This window comes from Haemorhous mexicanus, chromosome 5 (assembly GCF_027477595.1).
Source record: "Haemorhous mexicanus isolate bHaeMex1 chromosome 5, bHaeMex1.pri, whole genome shotgun sequence".
Lineage (NCBI taxonomy): Eukaryota > Metazoa > Chordata > Aves > Passeriformes > Fringillidae > Haemorhous > Haemorhous mexicanus.
Window position 1 is genome coordinate 55,837,377 of NC_082345.1, and position 19,045 is coordinate 55,856,421.

The 19,045-nt window shown below is 35.7% G+C and overlaps 1 protein-coding gene across 1 annotated transcript in view; it reads right to left on the reverse strand.

Moving 5' to 3' along the window:
• Positions 1–19,045, reverse strand: part of GRM8 (glutamate metabotropic receptor 8) — a 306,292-nt gene that overhangs the window by 114,866 nt on the left and 172,381 nt on the right. The window contains exon 6 of the mRNA XM_059847892.1: positions 5,900–6,100. Within this exon, the coding sequence (XP_059703875.1) occupies positions 5,900–6,100 (201 nt within the window). The remainder of the gene's footprint in view (positions 1–5,899; positions 6,101–19,045) is intronic.

The following is a 19,045-nucleotide window of genomic DNA, read 5'->3' on the forward strand; positions in this document are numbered from 1 at the left end:
TTAACATAGAGGCTTGGGAAATTGGACATCAGGATTCTTTGTTACAAGTGTTGAGCCCTAGTTCCTAATGCAAACCAAGTCAGACACCTGTGAAACTATGACAAAAGTACCTGATAAGAATTTTGAATTGAATTTTATGAATTCAGGTCTATGTTTGTTTAAGCTTTAACCATGTTTTCAAACATTTCTCTGTACCACCGAGATTTCTAAAAAAATTACATAGAATTATGACATGTGGTGTAGGTATGACGGAAAAAACATCACAGATCTTAATAAAGCTCCAGCAGACATTCCCCCTGCCACTCCCACTTCTGCAGCTGAAAGCTGTTATCTATTTTTTTTAACAGAGTACAGATTAGTGAAACTAGATTTGCTACCACAGTGAGTTCTACAAGGCCAGCAGTGTTCTGTCCTTCCCAACTCATTGTTATTTTTATTTATCCATATCTGATCTACTCATCTGCTATTATCTCACATTATACTTTGATAGTTTGTTGATCCTATCAGAATATGGTACCAGTGGCATCCTATGATCCTAAGTGTTTCAGACAGTAGAAAGTTCTAAATTATGAGCTGCCTATAAGAACTCATAATTTGCAAAAAAATGCAAGACGTGCCCAATTTAAGCTATTTTTAAAAAGTTTTTTTTTTTCTCTAAGGGTAGTTGTAGACTTGAGAGGAGGAATTTTAAAAACCTGAGTGAGGAGCATAGCACCAGTACATTTTAAGGGGGACGTTTAGTTCTATTGTGCTTAATGCCTCAAAAAATGTCAAAACTTATCAGCCTGAAAGTGCACCATTTTAAAGCTTCTCTTTTAATGATAAATAATGATTTGAGAATGCAAATTTTGTACTCAGTAAAAGAATAGAGAGGTGTCAACTTTCTTGAAGAAAACATTTAAAAGAGTCTGAGCTGAATATTAAATCAAGAGAGTTTTGCATAGATTGATGTCTGAGCAACTTCAAAAGATAGCAGAAGAAGATTAATTTTGTAAACAGCTGATTCCACAATAATGATTCTCTAGAGGGTTCAGAATTCTTTATGAAAAATCTCATTCTTCTGGGGTTTCTTTAAATGTTCTGTATAGATGCTATCTTCTCAGAAAAAAAAATATTACACTGTAGAATGATCATTAATTTTATTTTAGTCAACACCTTATTTTGAATTAGCCTGCTAGCTTCTGTTCTTTCATTCCCATTCTCTGGTATTATTCTGCCCTTTCAGGATGAATTTTTTTGATATTCCCTTTTTAAATGGGGTTAATTCTGCAGTGTGTCTACTGTGTGTTCAGCCAAAATTAATCTTTCCTCAAAGGCATAAAATTAACAGATCTAAAAAAACAAATAACAGCAAGGCTTTCTCGTCCACTCAGACTATGAAATTAGTTCCGGAAGAATAAAGTAAAACATTGTAAAGTTGGGTTAGGTGATAATATTTTTCTTTCTTTCAAGTCCAGATAAATGTTATAGAAACACAGCAAGACTGAGATGGCCAGAGAACTATGGAAATCACCTACTTCAACCCCTCCTCTTAGCAGGCTCAGCTAGAGGAGGCTGCCTGTGTCCAGCCAGGTTTTGAGTGTCTCCAAGGATGGAGATTCCACATCTTTATTTAAGCAGCCTATTCCAGTGTTATTGTAGATTTGTCACAAAATCTGAGAAACCAACATACTTGCTGTACTTTGTCCAGAGAAGACCAAAGAAAAGGTTGCATACTCAAGATATATTTCAAGTAGTTTCTTCACCAGGAGAGGGAAGTGATGTTGCAGTGACCTCCTGAAAGAGCAGACATTTACCTAAGCACTGATGGCAGAGGGGAGTCATTCTAAAGTGACACCTATTCTCTGCTCCATTCTCTATTATCCCTGTTTGCATAAAATAATTCAAATTATCAAGTATCCCTATTACTCCCCAGGAAAAATAGCCCACCAAAGCAAATAAGATGTCTCTTTTCAAGTATGTGAGTTGAGGTCAAGTGCTGCCCTTACCTTTATAAGTTTAATACTCATACTGCTATATCTGTGAATACATTTTGTTACAGAGTTACATATATCCCTAAAAGTTCTAAATTGTGTAAATGTAAATATAAATAGAAATATATGACTAAAGGTAGGCAAAAACCAGCTACCCTACACTGCCTCTAAAGAGAGACCTTGGGAGGAGAGAGAAACACACACAAGAGAGGCGGCTGGAAAAAAGAGGTTTTTTCCCATCCAAGAAATAGCTCTACATCCATGCTGTAATTCTTTGCCTGGATGGAAGTACAAAGATAAATCTTTTTTTTTAAATCAAAACAAAACCACCTTTGAAACACTTCCATCCACTGCAAATGCATGCTCAAGTCCTGTTCCTGTTAACTGATGAGCACTTATGTTGAATTCAACAGAACACTTCTCACGAAGCACTCAGCACCTGCCACGGTGAAAACTCTTATAAAACACCTGCTTGTTTTGTAGACAGAATAATGAAGTTAAATAGAATGAGAACACTAGAGTAATGTGATGGGAGAACATATTGAATCATGCCACAATTACACCATTGTGCATATCACCATTTATAAATCTAATTAAAAGAAAAACTCTTCTCTTTGCAAAACTTTAAATACGAAATACCAGCTTTGCATAAATATCTCATTTGGATACAAAGAGTGATAGGAAAAACCTTTCAAATGTGGCAACTTATTAAAATAAGAACATCTTAAATTATAATATTCACTTTTTGCCTGGGAAAAAGAAAGATAAATAGAACCATGAAACTTTCAAAAGTCTATCAAATAATATTTTCATTGACCAAAGAAACAGATGGGCTGGTTATGGTCTACTTAAAGTAACCATCAAGAATCCAAGCTACTAAGTATGCCATATCTCAGAACACTGCTTTTCTATTTTCTTTTGAAAACACTTTAGATATACACAGTAATAAGCTTTACCTGTTACATGTTAGAAGTTTCTTTTCCTACTAAATTAAATTAATTTTAAAATGCCCATTATAAATGAGAATTAATTGAGTCTAGAGACCATTCTTTCCTAGCTCTCCTGTGAAAAACACAGGCAACAGTAAAACAGGAATCTACACTCAGCAGTAACTCACATTTTGCATACAAATTTCTTTATTTCTATTACCAATCAAGTTCTCTCAAATTTAAAATCATCATAAACAATGAGATTTTCTGTATTTAGCATACAAGTCAAAGAATATCTAAGCAGAAACAAATGTCTTATCAACCACATCAGTTCAATGTGCATAGGTGGTTATGATCATCCTTCAGTCATGAAGGTGTCAGGGAATATTACACACATGAATCATTCAGGGAAGCAAATCTTCATCATTTGTAAATTAAAATAAAATAAGTAAACAAAAATAAATGCTCTTCAAACAGATTTCTTGCAATCGAAAGCAAATCAGTTACTCCAATAAACAGAAAAACGTGTGTGTGTTTTCTCACCCTTGCAAATACCCTCCACAAGACAGACAGAGGTCCTTCAGAACACAGACCACACTTGGTGAGGTGGAAACCACTAAGGTGAATGTGTCAGCATATTAACTGGACTTGAACCTACTCACTACTACATGAGTGAAGAGGGACATACTGAATTGAGGTGAGAAGTTGTTTTAATATGCATAAGGGTAGGATCTTCTGGAGAAATTAATATTGAAGAAAAGAAAAAAACTGCCTGTCTCAAAAATGCCACTTACTTCTTGATATATTTTTTTTTTTACTGTGATTATGATTATATATTGTAATTGACTACTCAGAGAGAATTCTGGAGGATTTTCCACCCCTGCAGCTATTTAAAATCTGGATGGGCATGGTCCTAAAGAACCTGATTATGCTGATCCTGAGCTAAGCAGACAGTTTGAGTAGGTGGAGGGCTTTGACAGCCTCAGATGGGTTGTGCTCCAGTGATTGCTAGGGCAGAAAAATGGTATCTGGAATGGCTAAGATAGCTAGGGTTTTCCTTTCATTTATCAGTTAATATTTAATATAATGCATTATAACTGATTGAGGCTAGGATGCACACCAAAACTGATGTGCATCACATCACACATTACTGTTTACTCCCAGCACAGGAAGTCTTGTAACCTATGTAAAATATTCACCTCTGTCAGACACAGCAGTAGTGATGCCCTGAAGAACAAGAATTGTGAATTAATAGGAAAAGGCAAAGTGTTTAAAGCCATCTTCTTCTTATGCCTCTGAATGCAAGACTAAGAAAATAAAATGTTTGGGCATATAACACACCCAAACAACTGGCCCACTTGTACATAATGTGGACTAGCCTAGTATGGGGAATATTAAACACATCCCATGGGACAGGAAGTTAACCCCAAATTAATGTTTCTTTTTCTTCCTTCTTTTTTTCCCCCTCTCTTTCAGTGCATCACTGTTTCAAAATCAAATGTATTTTCCTTAGTGTCCAGAATGCTTTCATCTCTGCTTATTGCTTTCATCTCTGTTTATTGCTGTACTTAGAGTAAGCAACAGAAATTTTTACAGGTATTGATGAAATATAATTATCTAGGGAGTGGAAGCTTTCATATAAAAATGTACAGATTATCTTATTATGCTAAACTTTCATGCTCACCAAATGAAAATAGATCACTTTATGCTTTAACAACACAGACCCAGAAAAACATCTACTGGAAATGTGGGTAATTATCACTGCAAACCTTATAATATGCTGCCTACCTTTTTCATCATCACAATATTTCCCATTTTCCAGCAACATTCTGTGTTCCAGGTGTTCTTTAAAATCACTAAAGAATCATTTAGACTTTTAACTTTATATTCCTGGAGGCAGGGATTCCCTTTTCATAAAAATTGCATAGAAAGAAAAAACTGTGAACTATAACCAACATTTGTATCAACCAAGTGGTCTGGTGTATTACCTAAAGCAAAAAAAGCTTTCACTCGGAAACTAAATTCAAAATGACCTTGTGCTTTTTTTCAAAACTGCTTGCAGCTGAGGCCATTGGAATAAATTGTGATAGAATGCTTCTCTCTGCATAGTCAGAAGGCATGTGTAGTACATGAGCTACCACCAAGTTAGCAAAAAAAATCCCAACCAAGACAGAGCAAATTACATCATTCCACTTCTTTGTAAAATAATGGCAAATATTGTCTATAATAATTATGACTTCTAATGAAACAATTTAGGGTTTTGGCAACATTAATTCACCATCAAGTATGTGCTACACATTTCAAATCTACATTCATCCCTGAATCCAGTTTGTTATTGACTCTACTGTTAACAGCCTAAGCACCTGTAACTACATTTCGCCAGCAGGCAGATCCCAGCTACACAGAACATTATGTAGTGTTGTTTAAAAATATATATTGTAGTTGTGTTGAAGTGATGTCATTAAATTACTGAGTCAAGAACAATTAAATGAAAAAGAAGTTGGAACTGCTAGTGAGTGTTTTAATTGAAATTTTAATATGTAAATCAAAAGTAATTTCACTATTTGCTTATGTAGGAAATTATTAATTAATTTTAGAAGGAGATTTTCAAAAGGGTATTTTTTAAATTCTTTCTCTTGCAAACACATAAGCAACCACTGTCAAATTATTTTTACTCTGTCACTAAGATTGTACAAGTCCTCAATTTGTTTCCATAATAGCAGCTTTTCACTGGAATATTTTGATCGACAGATTCATATTTTTAACATCTGCCTCTTTTGGGAGCAGCTTAATGTTAGGATGAAAAATGTTAAGATGAAAAATACACTGGAGGTTTCAGAGCAGGTGGAAAAACTCAGAGTTCTGATTAAATGAGAACTGCTTCTAATCCTGTTTTCCACTGTGCCTAAAGTATCCTATATAAAGAATAAAACCCCACTTGTCACTTACGGAACATTTAAAGGGGAGAGGGGCAAAAAAAGAGTGCATGTAACTTACCATTAAAATTTACTGCCCGGATATAGCTAAGCAGTTCTTTACCATCAGTTGTGCTCATCCTTGGGCACAGACCAATATATCCAGGACAGAGATCTTTATGCATGTTGTGCAGGGCATAGGCCATGGAATACACTGCATCAATGACAAACTGCACTTTTCCTTCTTGTTCATAGGCTGAATCTCTGGCAATTCTTTCTAAACCTGCAGAAGAAAGAGAAAGAGTTTACTTCTATTGGTGTGTGCACAAGTGTGTACCTGCATGAGCACTGGCATGAAAAAATTCACACTGGAATGTAAATAATTACAGCTGGATTGACAGGTAAAGTAGGGATTCGTCTATCCATCATCTAAATAAACAAGACAAGGAAAAATATGGCCATCTGGTTTTGCCTCTAATCATTGTACACTCTGCCAGGTATGTAAACAGTATGTTGATTTCTGGGCTAGGAAAGAGGACAGAACATTTCATTACAAGAAAAATATATGTAGATATATATTTCTACAACCCAGCAGAAAAATTCTCTTTTCACCTTATTGATTTTCATTCAAAAGTTGTTCATTGTCATTTATAGGACAGTTCTAGAGCAGCCTGCCATTCTGTTTTAGATAAATATAAGGCTACCTTGATTTTTATCCTTGTCTATTGTTTGATAAACATTATTTAATCATCTCAGGGAAAAAAGCTGAATGCTTGCCAAGTGATGTGACCATCTGTCTCCATAGTGAAAACTGCTTATTCTACAACATTTTCCCGTATTTACTATTGAATAACACTTCACATTGAGAGCCATGTACTCTTTGCTGTTTCCTACAGGGACATTTATCCTTTACAGGGAGCACAGAGCAAATCAATACATCATATAATTTTTATTCTGCAGGATTGCCCAAATTCATCATCTTATGTCCAAGTACAAGAGAAGTTTTATGTTAAGAGATGATAATACTTAGTGGAATAGTTAAAGAGAAAGATCAGAAAAATTATAGTTTAAATTAAGAATTAGCATGAAATCCTATGTCCTATATAGAAATTTAGATGCTGATTTCAAAGGCTCAAATCTTCCGTTTCTAGGGAAAAGTGATTGGCAAATCTTGGTGTGAAATTCACTCTGCTGAAATCTACTGTGAAATTCCTTTTGCCTCAGTGAACTGAACAGACATCTAGGTTATCTACCAGATTATCAACTCATTCAATTTGCAAATAATCCAATCATATTATTTAAAATAATATAGACATGAGACAAAAGTTTATGCATAATTAAAAAAAAAAACCTCTCTAGCTTCTTTTTTATTGTTTCTTTTTGTATATCTAAACACAGGATTTTATCAGCTCAAGGTATCAATTTTGCTGAGTCCAAATTTATAAAAGTACACTGTTTGTGCCTGGCAATATAATGGACATGAGACCTTTCTTTAGACAAAGTATGCAAGCCCATATGATGAGGGGAAAAAGCCAACGAGTGTTCTCAGAAGCATTTCTTCTTTTTGTCTGCTGCACTTCAGTACCTCCATCTTGCACTACAGTAATAACATATGAACAAATCTGTAATCTGACAAGCTGTAGTGGTTTGTGCTTTAAACACCCCTGAGCACTGGAAGCAATAGATACCCTTGAAAAATCAGGGTGTTCTGTTATTTCTCCTCAGGGATTAGTTTAAAAAAAATAAAATCACTACTTCTTGAAAAGCTAAAAACCATTTGAAGTGGAAGGCAGAGATCATCTTTGTGATTTGTACAAGTAGCTTTACAGACACTTTTTAAGACATGCTCTCTAATGAATGACAAATCATTAATGAATAATGCCACTGTACTGCAAATAAATAAACAGGAAAAATCTTTCCTTGAACATGCTGAAAATTACACAATTAGTTGCAGTGCATTGCCCAGACATAAAAGAGGACATGAAGGATGGAAAACATGAAGCTTAATTAGTTTACAAATTTACTGACTTATTTCATTTGGGAGCTACCTTCCAACAACAAATGATGGGTAGAGCTCATGCTCTCCACTTTAATTGCTCCTGCCTTGTTAAGGACTCTGGGACAAGAGAAGGACAGTTTACAGAACTGCTGCAGGCACAGAGCAGTCAGTAACCTGGATGCACTCCCAGAGCTTCCACGTTCTCTAAACAGGATGGTCAGGACAGAAGAAGTTAAAAGGAGATCCACTTTTATTGCCAAGATAAATATAATTCCCACCCCATAAATGGATATATGTGTATGCTGAGAAGTGGGGAGCTGGTGAAAAACAGAGCAGAAATATTTTATGCAATAAATTCTAAGTAATAAAACACTAAATGTTGCAAACACTGAAGAAAGTGCGTTGTACTAAGTGATACAGATTTTAAAAGGGAAAAAAAAAGGTTTTATTCTTCCCTATGTTATACCGTAGTTTAAATACATCTAAAACATTTTTGCATAAATTTCTTCCATGGCATGAGATTTTTACCTTCACTCTTCACGGATATGCTACATAAATTAATTCATCACATAAATTATAGAGGAAAAAACTAATTTTTTGGGACTGAATGTGTTTCTATACATACAAAGGGGTAAGGGCCATCACAGAGTTACAATATTTAAATCAGTCAAACCCAGAAGGCAAAAGACAAGAGGAGTCTCTGTGCCTTGCAAAACTAAAAATCACAGCAAAAAACGCTCTTTCTTCTTAACTTTTCTTTTCATTTTGTCTTTGTGGAATTCTCAAACATCTAAACTAATTTATAAGGATGGCAAGAACTCATCAACTTAAATTACACTGCACTGCTCTAAATAGGTGTTTATGTATAGCAACAAAATGATGCATATTGTCTAAACCATAAATATGGTCAGCTCCTACAGATATAATATGACTTGATTGGAAGACATGGTTATAATTTTTCTTCAGACTTGTATACCAAGTAATAATTGTTTATTTATAGCTTGACTTTCGGCTCTACAAGTCATGTTTCTACACACATTGGTGACTTGAAGGAACATAAAAATTTGTACCTCATAAAATAAATGTTTTAATGTTTCTTTATTTTCACTTCAATTTCTCATCCCACAGTTTTTCCTCTGGTAAATTGCTTAAGCTGAGTCATTATCAAAAAGAGTGAGAAGACACTCCCAGTTCTCAAACCTGCAGCTGGCAGACCCATGGTCTGACAGTGTCAAGAACTGAGATGAGAACTGGGCTCACCAGATCCTGACCATCTCTTCCTGATCTTCAAAACAACAGAAATCCAGGGAAATGTGCCATGGTGTTTTCCAGCTGGTCTCCCAAGCTGTTGAAAAGTGCAAACCTGACATCAGCAGGATGTCAAGACTTTCTCCAACAAATGAAGAAAGTGTGTAGACATAAGTACTAATGCTATCATCTTGGGCTTGAGAAGATCTAGGAGAGCAATGACTCTAGCCGAGGAAATGTCAGCTGTTCCTCGATCAATCCACTGGAAATCTCTTTTGAGAACACTAAAGCAAGACAAAGGAATGATCCCATTAAGCTTGTAAATGTGGAAGAGTTGCTACAAGTACTCTTGCAGCTCCTGAGCAAGAGTGACAAGCTGGACTGTTGCTGGAGGTATTGCCTCCATACCTGCACATCATTTCCCCTTTTCATCCTGTATTTCTTATGCTGCAGGAATAAATGGGTATCCTGCTCAGGATGGCGTAACTCACCTATTGCAGGGAAAGATAAGGAACACAATAGTAGGAAGGTGAGACATGGATTAAGTGGATAGGGATGTGACTCTGGCTACTAGTCTGAGGGGGAAGAAGGTGAAGCAGGTGGTATTGTCAATTCCGTGGGCGTGAATTGGGAATCAAGAGATTTCAGGGAACTTAATCAAGATAAATTGGGTCTTTACAACAATAAACGAAGATGCATCTTCATTAAAAATTCCAGATCATGCAGTAAGTAAATAAAGATTAATGTAAGATAGCTGAGGTAATGAATTCATACATGGGCAATGATATCACCTATGAGAGAGGAACAAGTATCTTAAACAATCAAAACTTAAGTTGGTGATCTCACCAGAAGGGCAATAATCTGGTGGGTGATAAGTGTTGCATAATTCATACAAGTGTTAGAAAACTTGTTCTTAATGACAATCTTAAAGCACATGTTGAAATAATTTCTGCACACATATAAATCCATGACAATAGCAAAACTTCAAAGAAAAGTTCCCAGCACTTTTTCTCTTAAGAAAATAAATTAGTCTAAATAAAGCAAATGGATATACCTGTCTCGTAACTTGTGACATGGAGGGAAAACAATATGTTTTATTTAACTGCTCCATTTCTGAAAATCACTAGTTCTCCTAACATTTCAGAGCAATCCCATTCCTTCTGTCTCACAAATCTGTTTCCATTTAACGTTATTGAAAGCAATTTATGTAAATGCAGCCTACATTATCTCTCCTAATTCTTTTGATATTTTTTAATTCCATCTCATATATCTTGTAAAAATCTTAATTTAAGTTACTTGAAAACAAAAGGCTGAAGTGAAGGATCTTGTACACAATAGCTGGTTAGAGCTTCAAACTGGAACAACGTTGTGATGGTGCAGGGTTTGAGAAAGGTTTTGGGCACTAGAGAGCTTTGGGACACAGAAGAGAAAAGACAGCTGGTATGAGGATGCAATGTGGGTAGGAAATATTAGACTGGTATGTCTCATCCTTCATCCAGTGAGAACCATTTGCTGAGCAGTGACAAGGAGGGCCAAGAATGTCCTACCTGTGGATTTGTCACCAACTCTTTTGTGACCTTGTCCCCTCTCATAAGTGCCAGGAAACAAATCTTTTATGGACTGTGGGAGAAATCTTCCTGGGATAATGGTGGGAGGACAAGTAACGTGGAAGATGGGAGAAAAAACTGCAATGGTCTTAGAATGTTTTCTCATGAACAGCTTTTATTCCATTTGCCTCTCTTTACCTGCCTTTTTTATACATACTTGTGCAGAATTACTGCTCAAAGACAGTTGGACCATCTCTGCAACAGTTGGGGAATTTTCCAAACTTCTGTTCTTACAAGTCTGGATTTTGGATATCTAGAAATATATTTTTATTTCATAGTTGCAATTTACATTTTTTACTTACTGCTAAATTATTTATTCCCATTACCTGGCTCTCAAAACACTTTTACTTAAGCTGCACTTGAAAGCAAAGAAAGGCAAAGACAAATATTGTGTTCAATTGATTGTTTCTGTGGGCCAATCCCAATCACAACTAAAACACAGTAATTTGTAAGTGGTCTCCCACTCTTCAGCTCAGGCAATATGATCCTCTATTTGTCAGAATTGGTGAGAACTCCCCACCTTTGCAGCAAGAATGTTTTCCACAGAAAGCTGGCATCTGTAACTAAGCCGTTTCAGCAGGCTCAGCAGGAAGCACCAGGAGCATATGTTGCTCCTATTGTAGTCCTCCTGATTATTCAGCTGTTTTCCTCACACATTATGGAGTTTGATCTCTCTGAACAAATAATGCAGATCATCATCTTCTGTTACTGAAACTTAAGGGCGTGATATACGTTCATGGTGGGGGAGTTGAGTTTTCTAATAGCTTTATGGTAACAGTGATGCATGAGGTGGTTTGCAGAGAGCATCACAAAACCTGAGGCTTCTCTGTAATAGTGTGGTGTCAGTTTAGGAAGCAATTCAGAGAGCAAGCCAAGGATTACATCAATTTTCTCAGCCATTCCAAAAAGAAAATTGAGAATGTAGAAGCAGAGACAGTGAAATGAAGCAGTTTAACTGTCTGCTGTTCTCCAGCAACTGACGGATGTGGATTCGTGATTTAGTGAATTGCCCCTTTATGTAATTTTTGGGGGGTTATGCCTCTTTACACTCACTCACAAAAACCCCAAAAATACAAAATAAGAAAAACCTACAAGACAGCAAGACCAATTAGAAAAAGTATGAGAAAAAAGCTTTTCAATCCCTACAACTATACAGATATTTGTAAAAATTTCCTATTCAGAACTGGGCTGAAACTTCACATATTTTCAACACTTTTCAGATACAAAATAACAAAAAGAATATTTCACATTAAGTGAATATGCTGCAATAATTTTTACTTTAACATCACCATAAAGGAAAAACTAACTTTTCTTTTTGCTTCATCCAGTAACTGAAATGTCTAAAAAATTCTTGGCCTGCCCACAAACTTTTTCCATTGGAAATATCATAATCTTTTTCCTGACTTTCACGGTAAATCAGACTGTTTTGAAAAGCACTTCCAGCAAATACACAGTAATATATACCAAAGTGGAATTAAAGCATTATCACAGTTGTATTGGAATGTTTTGATCCTATTACTATATGTGACATTTACTTGTGTTTTCTCTTGGGAAAGCAAACTAAGGTTGCATTGCTAAAATAAGATTCTCTATTTTCTCATTTATGTACTTTAAGAGAGCCTCTAACAAGAGATTGAATGTTATTATCAGAGTGAGAAAATTTCCTTATCTTAATTAGTGCCTTAATATTGCTTAATTTTAGCTCCTTGAAACACTGTACAGAGTTGGGGAACACAGGCACTCAGAATTCTCATACATTTAAAAAACAAGTCTGCTACATCTAACAGTGACAGTGTTGTGTAAATTGTCTTGCTGAGCCAAGATTTGCTACGATGACTGTGCTTAGCTAGACACTAATGTCTGCATTAAAATAAGAAGGATATGTTGTCTCCTTAGCCAACCACACCAAAAACAACACCATGCATTTAAAAAAAAAATGGTATAAAAGAATACAGTGGAATAAGCAATACTCCTTTCAGGGTCATGACTAGTCATTGTCTATGGAATTGCCCATGTTGGAACATAATATTTAGTATTAGCAGAACTTGATACAGGGTACAACACTTTCAAAAGTTGTTATTTCCTTGTTATAAATGGATTGCAGCTTGGAAACTACAAAAGTAAAGATCTGGTTCACTGGCTCACTTTCTGACCACCATGTGTCTGATAACCTGAGAGCAGAAAATATCTGCAGAGGAAGACACTTTGGAAGTTTAAATAAAAGGCAGAGAGAGTATTTCATTATTAAGCAATGAAGTAGAGTAATAAATAAATCTGACACCACAACAGGTTTCATTAAATATTGTCCAGCTTTCAAGACAGAAAGAAAACCACACCAACTTTGGCAAACATTTCTATATAATATTTACATGTATTCTGAGGGTTCCCTAAACATTTACATGGTCATTTAAATATCACTCATTCCCCTCTTGATTATTCTGTTTTTATTTTAGGAAAGACACTGAAATCAGAGATTTATCAGTTTTGCTAGACTCTTATACTTCTGCAAATTTCCTACCATATATCACTGAGAAGTATTTGTGATCCATCCTCTCTTTCATTCCTCTATACTTCTAGTTTTTGTACATATTAATGGTAGGCAGTTGTTTCTGTCTTATGATAGTATAATACTTTTTAAAACCTTCTAACCATGTCTATTTTTCTTTACTTGTAACAGTAAAAATTGAATGCACAAGGTCAAGTTGTCGCATTTAAGATTTTATTGTACATATATCAGTATATAGTAACACATGAAATTATGCTTCAAATCTAAAATGATGAGTTTTACCATTAACATTCCTTAAATTCTAAGCAAAAATAAGGAATTTCAACCTCAACATTTGTCACCTTGGTTTGTGAATATGAAATGTTGCTTTACTGATTTTTCACCAAATCAAAACAGTACAGGAAAAATCTTTTAAATATGAAAAGAGATGCATTTTTCATAATGAAACCGCGTCGAAAAATTTTGTTTTGTTATTTCTGAACAAAATAACACGAAGATAAAGAAAAAGACTTTCTTAGTGTTCACTAACATGAAGATCTAAGGACTACCTTAGCAAAAACATTTTAAATGTTGGTCAAACTTTAGGTGCTTTATTTCTACCTCAGAATACTGTCAGTGTTAGTGTTAGCATGAACAGGCCACCAAATATTTTGCTGAATTTCTTAAGTTTGAAACAAATAATATCTCGAGGTAAGCATGTAGATAGGATCTACATTTTCTAACACAAATTACCCAAGGGAATTTCTAACTATGGAAGAAATTGCTAGTGTAACTAGTCCAGGTACATAGGTTAAAATAACTGGTACCATTTTATAACCCCACAGGCTGCAAGCACTTCTATGCAGACTTCAGTGTATAACTCCAAAGCCTACAGCAAAGGCTATCAGCAAGAGTAAAGATTCAGTACAAGTAACTGAATTTATTCATTTTCTGCTAGCATTTAAACTCAGAGGACCTTCAGCATTACATTTAAAAATCCTTTCTTCTGCTTATTGACTATGAGAGCTTTCAAGTTTATGGTTCAGAAAAGCAACTGAAGGGACTTTTGTCCTCAGGAGTATTATTTTTATTTAAAAACTTGTTTGACATCATGCTTAAGAAAGGACTTCCTTGCAATTAGAAAGCACTTTTTGGAAGTATATACAGAAAAAGAAGCATCCAAGCACATCACTTCCTGAAGCATTTGTGGCCACTTATTTTTATGAGTCTATTTGGAGACTAAAGAGTAAAGCTGCATCAAGGCTTCAACAAAAATATGGCAACATCTAAACCAATCATACTAACTACTACTGAACAGAGGTTCAAGCAACTTTCTTTAGTTTGATGAGAAGCTCCAAAAGAGCAGAACAATGCAGGCTGCAAACTATTTGTAGTCAGCTGTTTATCAAAGTAGTAGATTGAGGTGCTTATGTGCCCTTTTCATCAGCTATAGATACTGTGGAAACTCAAGGCCTCTTCAGTTGGAGCTCCTTCAATGGAAGGAACTTTATGTAAAAGTCCCTTTTCTGATATCAGAGTGCTGGGCTGAATTACCATGAAGGTAATGTGGGCTGGATGTCTGCTCCGGCTTGGCTTGAAGTCTGCAAGCTAAGGGACAGCAACATCCTAACAGGGCCATTTCTGCAATGAATATTTGATAGCTTTTTGATGCAGAGAATTTAAATATAGATTTGGAATGTACTGTGAATTCCCACTCAGACCAAGTGTTTTGATGCCATGATTCACATGAAGTACTGAATAACTTTGGTCCCTCCTGGAAGGGAGCTTTCAGCATATTTGCAGTTGGTTGCTGAGGCAGGATGCATCTCATGCAGCTTTAGCAATGTAACAGCCAATTGTCGAACCTAAAGAAAAGGGTTTTGTTTCAATGAAAACACTTACCCTCTCCAAAAACAAGCATTTAGGAAAAAAAGTTGAAGTGCTCCCCTGAACAGAGTTTCTTGTGTCACTAGCTTAAACTACATAGTTAACTAGTAGAGAACTGGTGCTGTGCAAGATAAATATGTATGCTAGTTAAAAACAGTATCTCACATACTACCTACTGTTTAGTCAGCTGCTGTGAGAATAAGAAAAATTAAGTTGTTCTATTTTCTTACAATTGTTGCAAGGACTGACAATAGCTACATGTCACATTTGAATTAATTCACAGGGCTCCATGTTACTGCCAAGGAGACAAGTATGTAACAGAAATTCAAAACAAATGTAATAGAAACCAATTTAAAATGAAAATAAATGTAATAATGAATCTTAAAATAATTTAACTCTAAGTTGCTGCTGGGTTTCACAGTATAAAAATTCCAAGAGGAAATTTTTAGAGCTAGACAAGATAGAAGCACTCATGACAGAATTTGTATGTGAGAAAAGAGTGGGGTTTTTTCAGGAAGGAGTAGTGGGAGAATTCTTTCAACTGCAACTGAAAAAGGAAAGCAATGAAATCATACTTTTCACAGAAAAGGAACAACTATGAATTTAAGCATGTAAAAGATCCAATAGTAACATTTTTCAATATTAAGAGCTGAAGAAAATGTTGCATTATCTTTTTCATTTTCCCTATCCACTGTCTCTTCCTTCTTTGTCCCATTTTAATGAACCCATCACACTGCAAGAAATAGAGTATGATGAGGAAAAGAAATAGTAGATTTCACTTTGTGTAGCCAGTAGGAAAGATGCTGTTATAGAGAATTAAATACTTTTTTTTGTTTCATATTCTTCTGTATGACAAGAGGTAATTTTTGACAGTCAAAATAGAAAACATGGGTTCAAGAACTTTGGATTGCTATAGATTATAATTTTGTCAGTAAACCTATGTTATTTACTGGAGATAGTGAAACAAAATTTTCTTCTACAATATGTGTAGACAACTGCTGAAATTCATGATTTTCCACAGGTGAAAATCTGTAGTTTCCTCACTAGTCTAATTAAAGGTGTTTCTTCAGGACCTGATAAAAATAAAAGCACCATCAATTAGAACTAAGCAGCTAGTTAATGGACTGCTTGATGGCATGAACAGGACATGGACGATTGCCTTCTGGAAGGGGATTTCAGTCTAAAACTGGAAGAGAGTTTACCCAATACTCTTTGCACAGCCTAGAAGACAGCTACTTCTTTAATCACAAACTAATTAGAACTGATTGGCTTCCTTGCTAAAATTGCTAAATGAGGGACATTATAGACGCCTGTTCCTTGAGCAGGTTGGCTGTGCACACTCCATTGGCCGCACTCTTACAGCTGCACATATCCCATCCTCACCGGGGCAAAACAGTGACAGCAAGCAACACAAAGAAAGTTCCCTTATGGGCAGTTCTGTCCCTTTTGGATAGAATGAATCAATTTGCTCTGCTTTCTCCTCCTGCGTGAATCAGGACAGTTATCTACACATAACTGAAGAGAGAGGAAAGAGGCTTGTCTGGAGATGGTGTTTTGGAGTTGGAGGGAAATAGATATGCTGTCAGGGCTTTTGCAGCAAATCTGAGCATTGTCTTGGCTGAGACATGCTAAATTAGATGGTGCTGAACAAGATGCCTGTGACTAAGCTACAAAAAACCCCAGAAAATGTCCCCACAGTACATTTTAGGTCTCTAATTTAAAAAGTAGTCAAAAACGTGTTTAGCCATGTAAACACCTTAAAAACTCAATACTCTATCAAAATATCTGAAATATAGATTTCACAAAACTAAAACCAATGCCATCTTTAGAACCTGCTGGACTTCACCCTCTGCCAAGGGCCATCAAGAATTCATGGTACAAACAAGTTTAATTCCTCACAGGGGATGAATCCAACAAATAAATCTGAGTCCACCAAATTCACTCTTGGTTTAGCACCTAATTGATACTCATCTTCTGCTTAAAATGCTAGTAATTAAGCACTTCCTCATCAATCAGATTTCTCCTTTTTAGGTGCTAGTACACTAATAATAATAATAATAATAATAATAATAATAATAATAATAAATAATTAATAATAATAGTAACAACTACAACAACAACAGCAATAATAATAATAATAATAATAATAATAATAATAATAATAATAATAATAATAATAATCAGCAGCAGCGAAGTACTGTTAAAGCACATTCTTTCTCCTGATAGGAAGTGCACACATTGCTGTATTTGCATATCTAAATCAGCAAGTCCCCTAGTATGAAAAGCTGTCAGCACAGTAAGGCTTCAGTCTTGTAATTCAGTCTACAATCTTTTAACAGTATTCTAATCCTGATGGCAATATGTACCCCAAAAAAGCAGATCTTCAATCAGGTGTGCATGTCACTGTAATACTGAGACAGTGAGAATCTGCTGGGTTGTTTTCATGCACTTGAAAATCAGATGAGAAGGACAGGAATTTTTAGGTATTCTGCTACTATAATTAAAAAAAGACCACTTTTAATAACAATTACATTGTCAGAAGCTTATTTTAGGAACCCAACGCTGGTCAACAGTCCTGAGCTTGAGAAAAACTGAAATGTTTCCATTTAATTTCTTAAAATGTATTTTTCAGTTTAGGATTTACTTTTGAAGAAATCCAAGCTCCTCTGCAGAATGCCAAAATCTTGTGCAGTTCATGTTCCAATTTACTAAGTGTAGTTTGAACTCATTTTGCCAAGGCTATTTAATTTCTCCTTATTCTTATAACTTGTTTCATAACTTTTAGTGTGCAGACTGATGGGAAAATTCCCCAAATCATTTAAGTGTTTCACCAGTATGTTAGATGTGTAAATGTGTTTTGAACCCTTCTATACAAGAAATACACCAAAAAACTGGAGGAAGTTCAGCAGACAGCCATCAAGATGTTCATGGGGATGAATTACATGCCCTGTGAGGAAAGGATGAAGGATAAGGCTTTGGCCAGCCTAGAGAAGAAATGGTGGGACAAGTCCCTCAAAGAGCAGATCCAAACAGGGAGATGAACCAATGCTCTCCACAATGGTGTATGATGCAGGACATTATGGGCATAATGTGAAACAGGAGCTTTAGACTGGTAAAAGCTTTTTTCCGACAAGGTAGCTCAGACCACAGAATGGGCTTCCCGTAGAAGATATTCAGCTTCTCCAGATCCTCAGAGATTTTCAAAATCTGAAAGGATGAAGTCCTAACTCACCCAGATCCAACCTCACGCTGAGCCTGTGTTGTGGCTCAGGCCTGGATGGAAATTAGCATCCTGTTTTGAGCATGAGGTTGGGCTAGAGACCTCCAGAAGTTCTTTCCAACCTGAAATATCCTATGCTCCACTATTAAGCTGCCACTTCACCAGAAATGTCTTAGCCAATGCTACTGAATAATCTCAAGTGCCTATGTGCATATGCATATCTACAGGTGCACATGCTCTTGCAGATAAGCATGTGGAAATCCACAAAATACAGAATTCTAGGGACTTCTATTGATTACTCTCTCAGTCCTTAGGTGATAAAGAACAGTTCAAAGCAAAGAGAAAACCAGGTGAATTAACTTTAAAAAAATTATTGTTATATTTGTCCTCACCAGGTAAAGTATCTGCATACTTAAGGATGTGTTACATAGATAGGGGTACACTGCATTGATGCCTTTGCTAGTCTGGATGCCTTTTATCATGACTACCATATCACTTAGTGCAAAAATTATATGACTGACTTTTATGTTCACTTACTCCCATGAGCCTGGAATTCTGTGACAGAGGGAAAAAAAGTTTACTGATGGAAAGTGGTGGTGAGAACTCTGGTCTCTTTTTAAATAAATTTCAAACATTTCCATCAGTAAAGAGCTCACTCACTGTCACCTCAGTGGATACCAAAGTTTCAAAGAACAGAGAGATAAAAGCCAGAATGTACTTTGGTAAGATCCTTTTTAAGCCATCCCAATGATCTGCAAGTGACTTGTTTCATGACTGAAAGT